This window comes from Eubalaena glacialis, chromosome 10, assembly GCF_028564815.1.
Source record: "Eubalaena glacialis isolate mEubGla1 chromosome 10, mEubGla1.1.hap2.+ XY, whole genome shotgun sequence".
Classification (NCBI taxonomy): Eukaryota; Metazoa; Chordata; class Mammalia; order Artiodactyla; family Balaenidae; genus Eubalaena; species Eubalaena glacialis.
Window position 1 is genome coordinate 105,907,594 of NC_083725.1, and position 12,576 is coordinate 105,920,169.

Consider the following 12,576-nt stretch of genomic DNA (forward strand, 5'->3'; position numbering starts at 1 on the left):
GCAGGGCAGAGGAGCAGGAGTGGGGAGAAAGGGTCTTCAGCTTATAATGGATGCAAAGCTGCAAAACTCGGCCGCCTGGCTTCCTCCACTGCCTCTGGCCAGGAGCAGGGGGCTTGGCCTCAGTGTCTGCTGCCCCCTCCCTCCCAACAGTCCACGGGGCCTCAGACTTGGAGCGGCGCAAAGTGCTGAGGGTCAGGCCCCCGGCCCCGGGCCAGGTTCCTAAGAGGAAAGTCGAGTGGGGGGCTGGGGGCCTGGGAAGCATGGGCGTGGCCAGTGCCCCGAGGTGGGCGAGGGCACGGGGATGGGACGGGGGTGCCCTGTCATGTGGCCCAGGAGATGGCCGCGCTGTGCTCCTTGGCCTTCATGCGGAGGGCCGCGATGCTCGACGTCTTGCGGTCTGGCTCACCGTTGAGCTCGTAGCCGTTGAGGCCCGGGTTGAGGCCCGCGGCTCCAAACAGGCTGCCCATGTGCGTCTGGCCCACGTGGCTGCCAGCCCCAGAGACACCCAGGAAGTCGGTGACGCCGCTGGCCCCAGAGCCGGGGGGGTGAGCGTGAGGGGACATGCAGGCGGGCACAGGGTCACAGGGGACCACACACGCTGGCACTGGTGAGGCAGCCCCGTTGTTGCTGATCCAGGACGGGTTCTGAATCTGGGGAGAGGGGAGGGAGAGATGTCACAGGCTGGCGGGGGCGGGGGTGCGGGGAGTACATCGGGGGCTTTCCCCTCCCCCACGGAGGACCACTCCTCACTTACGAGCCCACCCTGATGATGAAACCATTCCTGAGCGTTTACTTGGGAGCCTCTCAAAACCTTTATGGCCATCTAGCCCCTTAGGAGCCTTTGGGGTTTAGGCTCTGGCTCCTCTGTTCGCAGGGCCAGGCGAGCGAGCGGCAGATAGAAGTTCTGTTTTAAAGACTGAACTTGAAATTTCATCAAGCGTCTAGTGAAAGGGCTGTGCTGGGGACACAGCTCACCAGCTGAGGGCAGCCCGTAACTTCAGAGGCAGATGCAGACTTTGTCTCTGCATCCGTGGACCCCTAGGGTCTGTCTCACTCACCTCTGGCTCTTCCCCAGGCCTGGCACCCCCTCGAGGCTTGAGAAACGGGGGCTGACGTAAACCCAGAGAGCTCTGGCGTTGGGAACACGGGCTGTGGGCTTGCACGTTGTGGTGTGGAGGGGATGGGGTGGACAGCGGGGGCCTAAATTCTCTCAGAAGTCAAGGGTAGTGGTGGAGCTTCCAGGGGCTCGAGCCCTTGAGGCTTCAGAAGTAACTCCGGGACTGAAAGGGCTGCCTCAGGAGGTGGTGGGTGGAGGGATGGAGCCAGGCTGGGGGTGGGGTGGGGTGGGGGCCCATGGAAGGTGCTCAGGCAGTGGGTGGGGTTGAACTGGACATGCTGTCTTCTATCTGTGCAGCTGTAATCCCTTCCCTCCCCTCCCCAGCTTCCACCTCTGGACCCATTTTCCTCTCAGCATTTATGGGGAGATAGAACTGGGGACTCAGCCAAAATTATCTCTCTCCAAGTGTCCCGGGCAGGGGGGCAGGCGAGCAGGATGAGCTCTCAGGAGGAGATGGTGCACCTCTCAGCCACGCAAATGGGCTTCTCAGTGGCCCTGGAGCAGCTTCTGCTGGCCTGCCCACCACCCCACCCCCTGACAGTGTTTGGAATGCATTCAGGGAAGGCATTTAAAAGGAGTGAGGAGGGGACTGTGCCCCAGATGCCATGGGGCACACAATGACACAAGAACTACCTGCAGACTGGCCTGGTCACATTGTCCCCAGTTGGTTTGGGAGATGGGGAATGGGTTGGCCTTCCCCCATCCCCTATCTCAAGAGGTCTGGGGCGTGTGATGTGTGGTGCTGCTGTGAGAGGGATGAGCATGGCCCCCGGCGTGTGAGCCTAGGCCGCAGAGGTCAAGGTCAAGGAATGGAGCTGGAGGGCCATCCTCTGGGGGACAGAGGGAGGCTGGATTGCAGGAAGGAGAGAGGGGAGAAGGAGATGAAAGAGTGCGGCGGAAGCTGATATAGATGGCGTGTGTGCATAAGACACCCCCATTCCCCAGGCTCACTGGGGCCTGACCCCTGACCCCTTCCATGTGAATCCTGGGAGGGGGAGGGGCAGAGCTGATCATGTGGGGTGCCCAGGGACCATGGGCTCTCGTGGCCCGGGGACACTGAGAGGTAAAGGAGACTTAGGAAAGCCTGTGGCCTGGCTCGCTGCTGGGCGGGACCAGGCTCGGAGCTGAAGGCGGAGGCCATGCCACAGCGAGGCCTGAGAGGGAGGAACCGGCAGCCTCTGCGGGACAGGTTGAGGGGTGTCAGGAGTGGACTCAGCCAAAAATACATCCCTCCAAGTGTCCTGGCTGCCGGACATTACTCATACTACTTCTCGTCCCTTTGCATCCCACTGAGGACTCAAATGCCCCAGAACGAGGGACTGACTGACAGCCATGGAGAAAGATGCTCTGGTGGGGATGGGAGAAGATGGGACAGATGCCTGGGAGAGCCGTGAACATGCAAAACACCCTTTCTGAAACTGGATAAGTCACAAAGCACTTTTGCACAATCTAATTTAGACCTTCCAACAACCTCATAAAAGACTTGAGGCAGATGCTTTTATAAAGCCCAATTCACAGGTGAAGAAACCGAGGCTCAGAGAGCTTGTGACTTGCCTGTAGTGAGAAAGCTCTGAAGCTGGGATGACTAAGAATTCCATGTTCATTCCAGCCTTGCCTCAAGGCCTCCAGACTTCAGGACCCCTCTCCTAGGAAACACTCTGAGTGGCTCCCGGGGGCCTGGAGGCCCCCTGGTCTTCAGCGAAGCTTCCTCGGTTCTGATGCTCATGGCGCAAGTGGCCAAAGTGGCAGAAGAAAAAGCCATTCTCACCACCCCGACCTTCCCTTCCCTAAAGTCCAGCCAAGGCTTGGTCAACACTTACGGTGGACAGAAGGAGCTCTGGGCCTCCCACATTCTGGAGAAACGCACACACCCGGAATGGGCCCTGAGTCCTCTTTCCGGGGAAGGTGCCCCTTCTCAGAGCATGAGGGGCTGGGGGGCCAGAGCCGGCGGCTGGGGGCAGGCACTTACCTGGGCATAGTTCTCCGCTCGGGTGAGGAGGGGCAGCTCATAGGCTGTGGAGAAGTGGGTTCGAACCTGCTGCATCTGCCCAAAACGCTCCCTCTTCCTCCACTTGGCCCTCCGGTTCTGGAACCAGACCTGCAGGACAGAGCAGTTGTCACCGGGGTCAGGCCAGGAGCTGGAGGCCCTGCCTTTGGGCAGTGCCAGCCTATCCCTTGAGTCTCACCAGTTTCAGTGTAGGGTCGAGGCCATGGGGCTACAGGTAATGTGTCCGCCTCGGCCTTTATCCTCAAGAGTTTACAATCTAGAATGATAGACATTGAGAGCCTGGAAGGCAGTTTATTCCAGTTTGTCATGTGGGCCTGATCTTGGGCCAGTAGCTTCATTTTTCTAAGCTTCAGAATCTAGAGCAGGCAAGTGTCACACACACAAAACACACGCCACTAGTCATCTTAGCGGTCATCTAACCAACCCCAACATGGGGCGGCCTGATCCGCTGGGGCCACAGACTCCTGGGGAGAATCTGATAAGAGCTGTGAATGCTCACCCAGAAAATCATTCTCCTGGATGATCACACACATGTGGTTTGCCATCATTTTCCAAAAGGTCTGAGCTTCCTGGGACCTCTCCGCCCAGGTTCAGGATTCCCACTTCCTGAATCCTCTGTGCAGACTTTTGTCGGAAACAGTCTCCCGGCTCAGAACACCCTGGGTTAAAGATTCTCTGGGGCACAGGGGTTCAGTCGGGCTCCAGAGGCAGTCAGGGACGGCTTTGCGGAGGGAAGGCTGGGGCTGGGCTCCGAGTGCTGGCTGGAGGGACGGAAGTCCAGGCCGAGTTTAGAAACAGCAGGGCACACTCAGGAGACCTCAGGAGGCCACGCTGCCAGTTGGGGGAGTGATGGGAGGGACAGGACCATGGAGGTGGGAGCCAGATTGTGGGGGGCCTCGAATGCCAGGTGGAGGGGGTCGCCACGGTGCCTCGAAGAGAGGCAGCTGCTGCAAAATCTCAGGCTGAAGAGTAGCCTGATGCCGAGGAGGAGAGGAGGCCCACATGTCACTGAGCATGGGGGTGGGGTGTTGGTGTGGCCGGGTACTGGATGGGGAGGGCGGGCTCTGAGTCAGGTGTGTGAGCTGGGGTCTCTGGCCATGGGGGTGGGGGTGGGGTGTGTCCTTTTCCTTTTGCAGGAGCGTTTCTGGCAGGCTGAGGACTTTCCCAAGGCTCACGGGCAGGAGCTTGCCTTGGGATCTGTCACTCCTGCCAGTGACTTGGGATCTGGGGAGGGGGCGATGGGGACAGGGGAGGGTGGGAGAGGGGGAGTGAGCAAGGCTCAGCTTCCAAGCCAGAAAGGGCTTCAAGCTGAGTCAAGGGCAGACCTCAGAGCTCCCTGGAGGGAGATTCCTGGCAGCTTGATGTGCACGTACCCGCTGACTCAGGTGCACATGGGCACATCTCAAACAGCACACCGCCTGGCAGCCTTGCTGAGAGCATGGAGCTTCCTCAGAGGAGGGGGAGGGAGCTGGGCCTGAGGCCTGGATGGATTCACCATGCGGCAGCACAGAGGCTGCTCGGCCCATGGGTGTCCACTGGAGTACCTGGCATAACCACTGGCCTCAGTTTCTGCATCTGGAAAATGGGGCCAATATCTGTGCTGACCTCTTCCCAGGGGTGGTGCCTCCAAGAGCAGCAGATGAGCTAGATGGGAAATGCTGTCACGGAGTTTTTAGAGTACTTCACACTTGTTTATTTTATAGCTCCTGACCTTCCTTGCTGTCCTTTGCTAAAAGAAAGAGGTCAGAAAAGAAGGGGTGTGTGTGTGGCCCGTGTTAGTATGGGGAGGGTGGGGGTGAGGAGGGAGGGTGAGGCTGCAGCTCGTCCCAGTACACAAGCATGAGTGTCACACACACACACAGAGCGCTGCTGGCATCTCTTTCAGCATAACTCTGTTTCCTGTCTTGACTCTGGTGCAGGAGAAGCGCTCTCCTGGATCCCCCCCGCTGGAGCCGGCCCTCTCTCGGGCTGGAGTCTCAGCCGCTGCCCCAGAGCCTCCTGGGGCTCCTGGGGTCCGGGCCCAGGCCGCCCACTGGGAGCCAAGGGCAGATCGGGTCTCCTCTCTGCGCCGCTGAAACGGGATCCCCCTTTATCGGTGGTCTGGAATGGGGGACTGGGGGCAGGATGAGAGAATGAATCAGAGGCGCTTGTTTTCATTTCATGTTTAATTTCCTGCAGGCTTAGCTCAGTCTTTCCGCTCCTTCCTCAGCCCCCCAGGGTTCTCTGGGGGGGAGGCCAGTGGGAGGGGAGAAGCCCACTGGAGGCATCTAGATATATGGCTGCTTTCTTTCTTTGAGGCCGGGGAGAAGGCTAGAAAAAGGTGACGTGTCCGCCACCGGGGGGGTTGCTGTTGAGTCTCTGTGGACTCGGTCCCGTGGTGGGATCCAGAGGTGCTGGTGGAGGTGACACGCAGGCGCGGGCTGGGCTGGGAGGGACATGAATGGGGAAGGAGGCAGCCCAGCGTCCTGCAAGGGGGCCTGGGGTTGAGGGGAGGAGCAGAGTGGGGGGTGACGGAGTGCGTGGTGGTGGCTGGAGGTGCGCGCGGGGGGAAGAAGCGGGGGAGAGGGGGGACCTGGGTTCTCTGGGAAGATAGATGAGCCGGGGGAGAGGCAGCGGAGAGAGCACTGTCTTGGGGAGGGAGTGGAAGAGGGTCAGGCTGAGGGATTTATTTGAGGGCTAAAGATGGAGATCGTGGGAGGCGGCACAGCTGCGCGGAGCAGGCCGATGGGAGAAGAGCTGCCCACCTCCACCCCCTCCTCGGGTCCTTCCTCCCTGGGCCTTACCCTGCATACAAGGCTGGAGGTTTTCTGCCCAGATGAGGCTTAAGCTAAGTCAGCCTCCTGGTCTTCAGCCTCCTCACGCATAAGTTGGGTGGTGGCAGGGGTATCCTCGCGGGCCCCTTCTGGGCTCACATTCAAGGGTCCTGAGACTCAGAGCGTCCTCCCATTTCTGACCCTTGGAGCCTGGGGCTCTGACAGCCGCCCCCTCAGGTGCTCTGTGCCTCAGGCTCTGTGGCCCTAGGCCTGTCTCCACTGTGCAACCCCAGAAGGAAGGGGGACTGCAAGGTCCCAGCCTTCCGTTCTTCGTGTCTCGGCCCAGGACCACCCTGCTCTCAGCCCACCCCAGCCCGGGCCCGCTCAGCACAGGCCTCTCCCCGAGGAACCAACCATCTTGGCAGGGTCCTTGCTAACCACAGCCCGTGTTGGGCCAGGGCGGGGTGGCCCAGGGCAGGGAGGCCTCTGTCTTATTTTCTTCAGACACCAGCTGCGGAGACTGGAGTCCCAGACAGCAGGGAGAGGCCCCTGCAGCCCCCTGGAGCGGGGCCAAGCCCCGGGCTTCTTCCCAGGAAAGGTCCGTCTCGGAGCCCCCATCACCCCCTCCCTGTCCCCACTGCCACTCTACGCCAGGCACCTGGCTTCCCACCAGCTGAGTACAGGCCCTAAACAAACTCAGCAGAGGCAAGCCGGGGGATCCATCCCCACGTCCCCCATCCCTGGGGCACTGCCAGGCTCAACCCAGAGGTCTGACACACATGACAATCCCACCCACCCTGCTGTCTTTATACAAAGAAAAGTCTCAGAACAATCTGGCACGTGTCCTGCTACGGCAAACTAAAGTAAAAGAAGCACTGGGCTGGAACTCAGGGTCCCACATTCTATTCTCAGCACTGCCACTGAATCACCTTTCCTGAGTCACCTGATCACAGGTGATCGCTTCCTGCCTCTGGGCCTCTTCTTCCTTGATATCAAATGAGAGGACCAGGTGATCCTTTCCAGCTCTAGCATTCATAATTCTATGGTCCTTGCCTTAGATGATAAGATATGCACACATTAGAGTTTCCCTTTCTGCCTTGGCTGCCAGGAAGCTCAGGGTTGAAATTTGCACTCAGTGGCAAATATGATCCTTAGTCTAGATCTTTGACATAAATACCTTCCCATTTCATGACTTTGTTCTTGTTCTTAGATGAAAATAATAAATCTTTAATTGTAAGCTGCCCCAGCTCCTTTTTGGAAGTAGGCATAAATGTGTGTGTGTGTTTGTGTGTGAGTGTGTGTCTGTGTGTGTGTATGCAGGGAGAGCACTCCATTTTAGCTGTATTGTGGTGCCTGAAAAATGTTAAACGTACCCCAGTGTCATTTCCATGTGTTGTACTAGAAGGACCATCCTTCTTTTGATACTAAGTGAATTTTACTTCTTGGCACTCCTGTCCATTTGTTAGGGACACACACTTGCACACACATGTGCACACATGTGTACTGCACAGAAAATGAGCGGTTTGCTTCAAACAAACACAGCATCTACAGGAATGCCCCGTAACAGCCACCCCCTCTCCACCTACTCCTTTAGCTCCTCCCAAATCCATTGGCTGAGCTGAGGCCAGATGCTGTGGTTCCCGTCCAGACTCTTGAGGCACCAGGAAGTCGCATGACTCAGGTGGGACAATGGGTGTGAGAAGGTTTCTGGAATCACAGTGAGGCCTCAGCTGCCCTGCCTTTCTTCCCCAAACACTCACTGCGAACTGGAGAGGAATAAACCGGGAAGCTTGTTTTTGGGAATTTACAGATAAACGACCTGACTGTTCAGAACCCCCTCGGGTTCCTGCCGTTTCTGGATGGCTGTGTATTCACTGACAACTACCAGTCCGTTTTCACATTAGCCATTTTATTTTATTTTACTTTATTTTATTATTATTTTTTTTAATTTTTGGCTGCGCCACATGGCATGTGGGATCTTAGTTCCGCAACCAGGGATCAAACCCGAGCCCCCTGCAGTGGAAGTGTGGAGTCTTAACCACTGGACCACCAGGGAAGTCCCCCACATTAGCCATTTTAGATGAAAACGTTTCTGGACCATATTACAAATGCCTCTGCCTTTTTAAACAGAGCATGGTTGAGACTGATGAACCTTTTACTGATGCCTTAGAAACACTGCTGAAGATTCTTTAGTGAACAAATGCAACAGGAGGTGCCCTTGGGGTCTGCTAAGTAACAGGGCTTTTTGTCCTGGTGCTGAAAAGACCTGAGCAGAGCTGTGCTGAGCTGATCTGAACTGTGCTGCTTGTTTTAAAAAAATTCCTCTTTGCTCTCAAGCTGTTGATTTGCACAACCCACAGGAGGGGGAAAATAGCTATCTGCCAACACCTGATTTGCTGTTTCTAACATGCTCTGGGTTGGAAAGGCAGGCTGAACATGACGTTTATTTTGTGTTACGCTGAAGCTCAAGCTTTAAGTGCACGGATCTTGTCGCCTGTGTTTGGGGTACTTAGAGGACTTTGCTTCCTTTCTGGTTCTTCCTCTGCTGTAATTTCATGCAGGGAGGGGAGACACACCTCTCTGGTCAAAGGAGGTCAGTTGGTCCACGTATATTTATTTTTTGCCTTTGTTGCTCCGAGTTCGGCCTTCTCTAATTGGTAGGAATACAGTGTTGAACAACAGACAGTACCTGCCCTCAAGGAGCTCATATTCCAGTGAGAGGAGGCAAACAGATAAAATATTTTAAGCCATCATAAATTCTATAAAAAAGATAAAATAGGACTGTGTGGTAGAAGTTGACCTGGTTTGCTTGTGTTGTTTTGTGTTAATTTGGGTTGAGTTGTGTTGGGTTGTGTTGGGTTGGGTTGAGCTGTATTGGGTTCTATTGTGTTGTGTTGGGTTGGGTTGAGCTGTGTTAGGTTTTGTTGTGTTGTGTTGGGTTGTGCTGAGCTGTGTTGGGTTGGGTTATGTTGGGTTATGTTGTGTTGTGTTGTGTTGGCTTCTGTTGGGTTGCATTGAGCTGTGTTGGGCTGTGTTGGGTTGAGCTCTGTTGGTTTACATTATGCTGTGTTGTGTTGGGCTCTGATGGGCTGTGTTGAGCTGTGTTGAGTTGAGCTGTCTTGATTTGGGCTCTGCCGGCCTGTGTTGAGTTCTGTTGAGTTGAGCTGTGTTGATTTGGGCTCTGCTGGCCTGTGCTGAGCTGTGTTGGGTTGTACTGTGTTGAGCTGTGTTGAGTTCTGTTGGGTTGAGCTGTGTTGGTTTAGGCTGTGCTGTGTTGTGTTGTGTTGTGTTCTGCTGGCCTGTGTTGAGCTGTGTTGAGTTCTGTTGGGTTGAGCTGTGTTGGTTTAGGTTGTGCTGTGTTGTGTTGTGTTGGGCTCTGCTGGCCTGTGTTGAGCTGTGTTGGGCTCTGTCGGGTTGTGTTGGGTTGAGTGTGTTGGTGGTCGGGTGATGGGGGGGGCCCCTTCTTTAGCCATGGTGGTCGGGAAGACTTCCCAGAGGAGGCATACTGAGTTGGAACCTGAGAGATGGAGGACGAGGCAGCCATCCTGGGCAAAAAGAAGAGCTGGGTTGTCTCTGTTTCTGCCCACTGGGCTGCTATGGATGTATTTAAGTTCGTCCTGTTTCCTTTCTAAGAGATAGGCCTTCCAGGGCAGAGACCAGTCACCATCTCCTTCATGAAAGGGCCTGGACTCCCACACCACGTAGAACTCAGAAGTACAGCTCACAGGCTTCCTGACCCTCTACCGGGAGCTTTGCCCCGGCTCTAACCAGAGCAAGAGGCCAGACAGTAAAGTGATAAAAGCAGACTTGCTCTGGTTGGAGCCGGGGCGTGAGGGGCGGGCTCCTTGCACTGAGGTGAAGAAAGCCCTGGCATGACCAGGGACAGTCAGGCGGTCCCAGCTCCGGCCACCATCCCAAGGGCAGGCCTGCTCTCCCGCGCCCTCCCAGGTGCCCTCACTGACCTGCACGCGGGCCTCGGTGAGGTCGGTCCTCATGGCCAGCTGCTCCCGCGCGTACACGTCGGGGTAGTGGGTCTTCTGGAAGACTTTCTCCAGCTCCTCCAGCTGGTAGCTGGTGAAGGTCGTTCGGTTCCGCCGCTTCTTGCCCTTGTTGCTCTCGGAGTCTGCCTTCTCCAGTGGGCTGGGGAGGTCGGCGCTGGCCCGGTCCTGGGGCCCCTTCACCCCAGCCTCCTTCACGTTGAGGTAGCTGCTGTCCATCCCCACGGTGTCAGAGTCGGGCGGCAACTCTGGCTCACCCAGGGAGCTCTCTTTGGCTGAGGGGGGAGGAAAGAAGGTCAAAAACCAGTGGCTGAACCAAGCATGAGAGGAGGGAGGGACGGGGGAGCCATCCCTTGCCTTTGCCCTTTCAGGGAAGTATTGGATGCGAGGTCAGGAGGCCCAGGTTCTAATCCTGGCCTGCCATTAACATGCTGTGTGACCTTGGGCGAGTCTCTGAGCCTCTTTGTCATCATCTCAGCATGGGCCCCTTTCAGCACCAATGTTCTGTGACTCTGGGTCAGCCAATCTGACTTCTATAACATTTAATCTCCACCCCACTGACCCTGGGCTCCTCCCTCCAGAAGGACTCCCTTTGCCAGCACTTCTTCTTCGGGCGTCGAGGATGCTGACTCAGTGCCTCGGACTCCCAGAGTGGGAAGGAAAACTCAGTCAGCAGCCATATCTGGTCCAACTGGGCTTGGAGTGAGGAGAGGCCCCGCCTTTCTTGGCCTGGTCCTGTTTGGGGTTCAGCAGGGGCTCTGGAGACTCTGCCCAAGAATCCAGTGCTGAGGGGTCCTATCCCTGCGCCCTCCACACTGGTCTCACCTATTGTCCAAGTGGTGACCTGCCCCTCCAGGTGGGTGCCGTGTTTACTAAGGAAGTGGGGCACCTCCCCCTGACACGCCCAGGATGCTGACACGGGGGACCCAGCAGACTTACACAAAGCTCACGGCCCAGGCCCACAGCCATTGCTCTCTAACAGAACGGGGCTCTGCCGGCTGATTCCTGGATGCTCAGAGCTGCAAAGGACCAGTCAGCCCACACGGGTCAAGGGTGAGGAGGCAGAGGCCAGGGTGGGAGGGTGGAGCGGGAAGTAGCTTGTCCAAGTCCAAAGAGCCCAGTTAGCACCCTGGGCACACACTCGCCTCAGGGCAGGGGTTAGAGCACAGGCTCTGGAACTGGCACCAGGGGTGTGAGTCCCAGCTGGGTGCTTTGGACAGTTCACCTAACCTCTTTATGCCTCAGTTTCCCCCTCTATAAAATGGGGATGCAGAATCCTGTAGGATCTTCCTCACAGGGTAGTTGTGGGATTAAAAAGGCTGACACATAAAGCACTCAGCGTGGTGCCGGCTAGGCAGCCTTCTGCCCGTATCATTAAGTTATTCCCAGTTCTGGTCTAGACTTGTGAGCAGCAGAAGATTCTGACCCTGGAGAAGTCCTCCAAGCGGGCAGGCCCTCCCTGGAGGCCCCAAGCGCAGGAGCGTGTGCGGATGCTGTGGGGAGGGCGCTGGACTGGTGTCTGGAGACAGGGGTGTGGGCACCTCTCTGAGCCAAATTCCATTGACTGTGACTCTTGTAGAGTGAAATAACATGCAGGATTAATAAGACGTGTGTGGGGAGCATTTGACAAAAGCTTTCACACGCGCAAGCTCTGATTATGACAAGCATTTGTGGTCGGTGTGAGCACCAACCGCTCTGACCCTCGGTCTCCTCTTCTAGGAAGACATCTGAGCAGCGGGCATTAAGTCAGGACGATGCCTCTAGCCCAGGTCTCTTAACTCTGTCCAGGTCCTGGGGCCGAAGCTGCAGGCTTTCTGTGTACACTGGGGGCTCTCTTAATGCTGGGGAAGCTGAGAGGGACATTTTGCTCTCTGTCATTCTCACCTCCCTCTTCAAGGCACTGAGGAAAGCGGGGTGGAGGTGAATGCCCAGAGTGGGCCTGGAAGCAGCTTTGGGAGGCCGTTCCTGAGGGCCACTGGCAGCGTCGATACCAGCAGGGTGGGGGGCTGACCCTCAGGCATCACGTATGACACCCATGTGAGCCCAGACACAGGCAGACCGCCACGGCTTTGGTGACAGCATCATGCAAACTGCAGCTGGCAGCCGGGCCAAGAGCTTTCAGCAAAGATATTTATCTTCCTGGCAGACAAATAAGTTTTATGTTTTGGGTTTTTTTTTTTTTTAAGGAGAAGAAATCCCACCCAGCCTCACCAAAAATAAACATCTCTGTTATGCAACTTCCTGGAGGCCAGACCGGGGAGGGGGGGCAGCCCCTGCCCCCTCTGCCCTAGCACTGCTCCCCAGGCCCCATCCCATGACCCCGTAGACCCTTACCGTATCCTCTGGCCTTCAGCCTGGGATCGGGACCACCCCATACAACAGTAGGGGCTGGGCCATGCAGGGGAAACTCCATGTTATAAAAAGCAAGTGTTGGTAGGGACCAAACTCCTTATGTTAAGTCAGGGGAAACTGAGGCCAGAGAGAGCGGGAAATGTGTCTAATTAGCGACAGAGTGCAGCCTCTCAGCCCTTGGTTGGTCCTTTACTCCTACCCATGGTCTCGCGGCCTTTCCTGGGGAGAGAGGTAGGACCAGAAAGAATCCAGGGGCCTCACATAACCAAGAGGCTTGGTCTGCGCATCCTGGGGGCAGAAGGACCAGCTCCAGAGGAGGAGAGAGTGCGGACGTGGCCTATGGGAGAA

General features: G+C 56.6%; 1 protein-coding gene across 1 annotated transcript in view; it reads right to left on the reverse strand.

Annotated features, from left to right (window-relative positions):
- Positions 1 to 320: 320 nt before the first annotated feature.
- Positions 321 to 12,576, reverse strand: part of ALX4 (ALX homeobox 4) — a 40,301-nt gene continuing 28,045 nt past the window's right edge. Inside the window, exons 2-4 of the mRNA XM_061203276.1 lie at positions 9,841 to 10,151; positions 3,087 to 3,215; positions 321 to 650 (exon numbers count right to left, since the gene is read on the reverse strand). Coding sequence (XP_061059259.1) covers positions 321 to 650; positions 3,087 to 3,215; positions 9,841 to 10,151 — 770 coding nt within the window. The remainder of the gene's footprint in view (positions 651 to 3,086; positions 3,216 to 9,840; positions 10,152 to 12,576) is intronic.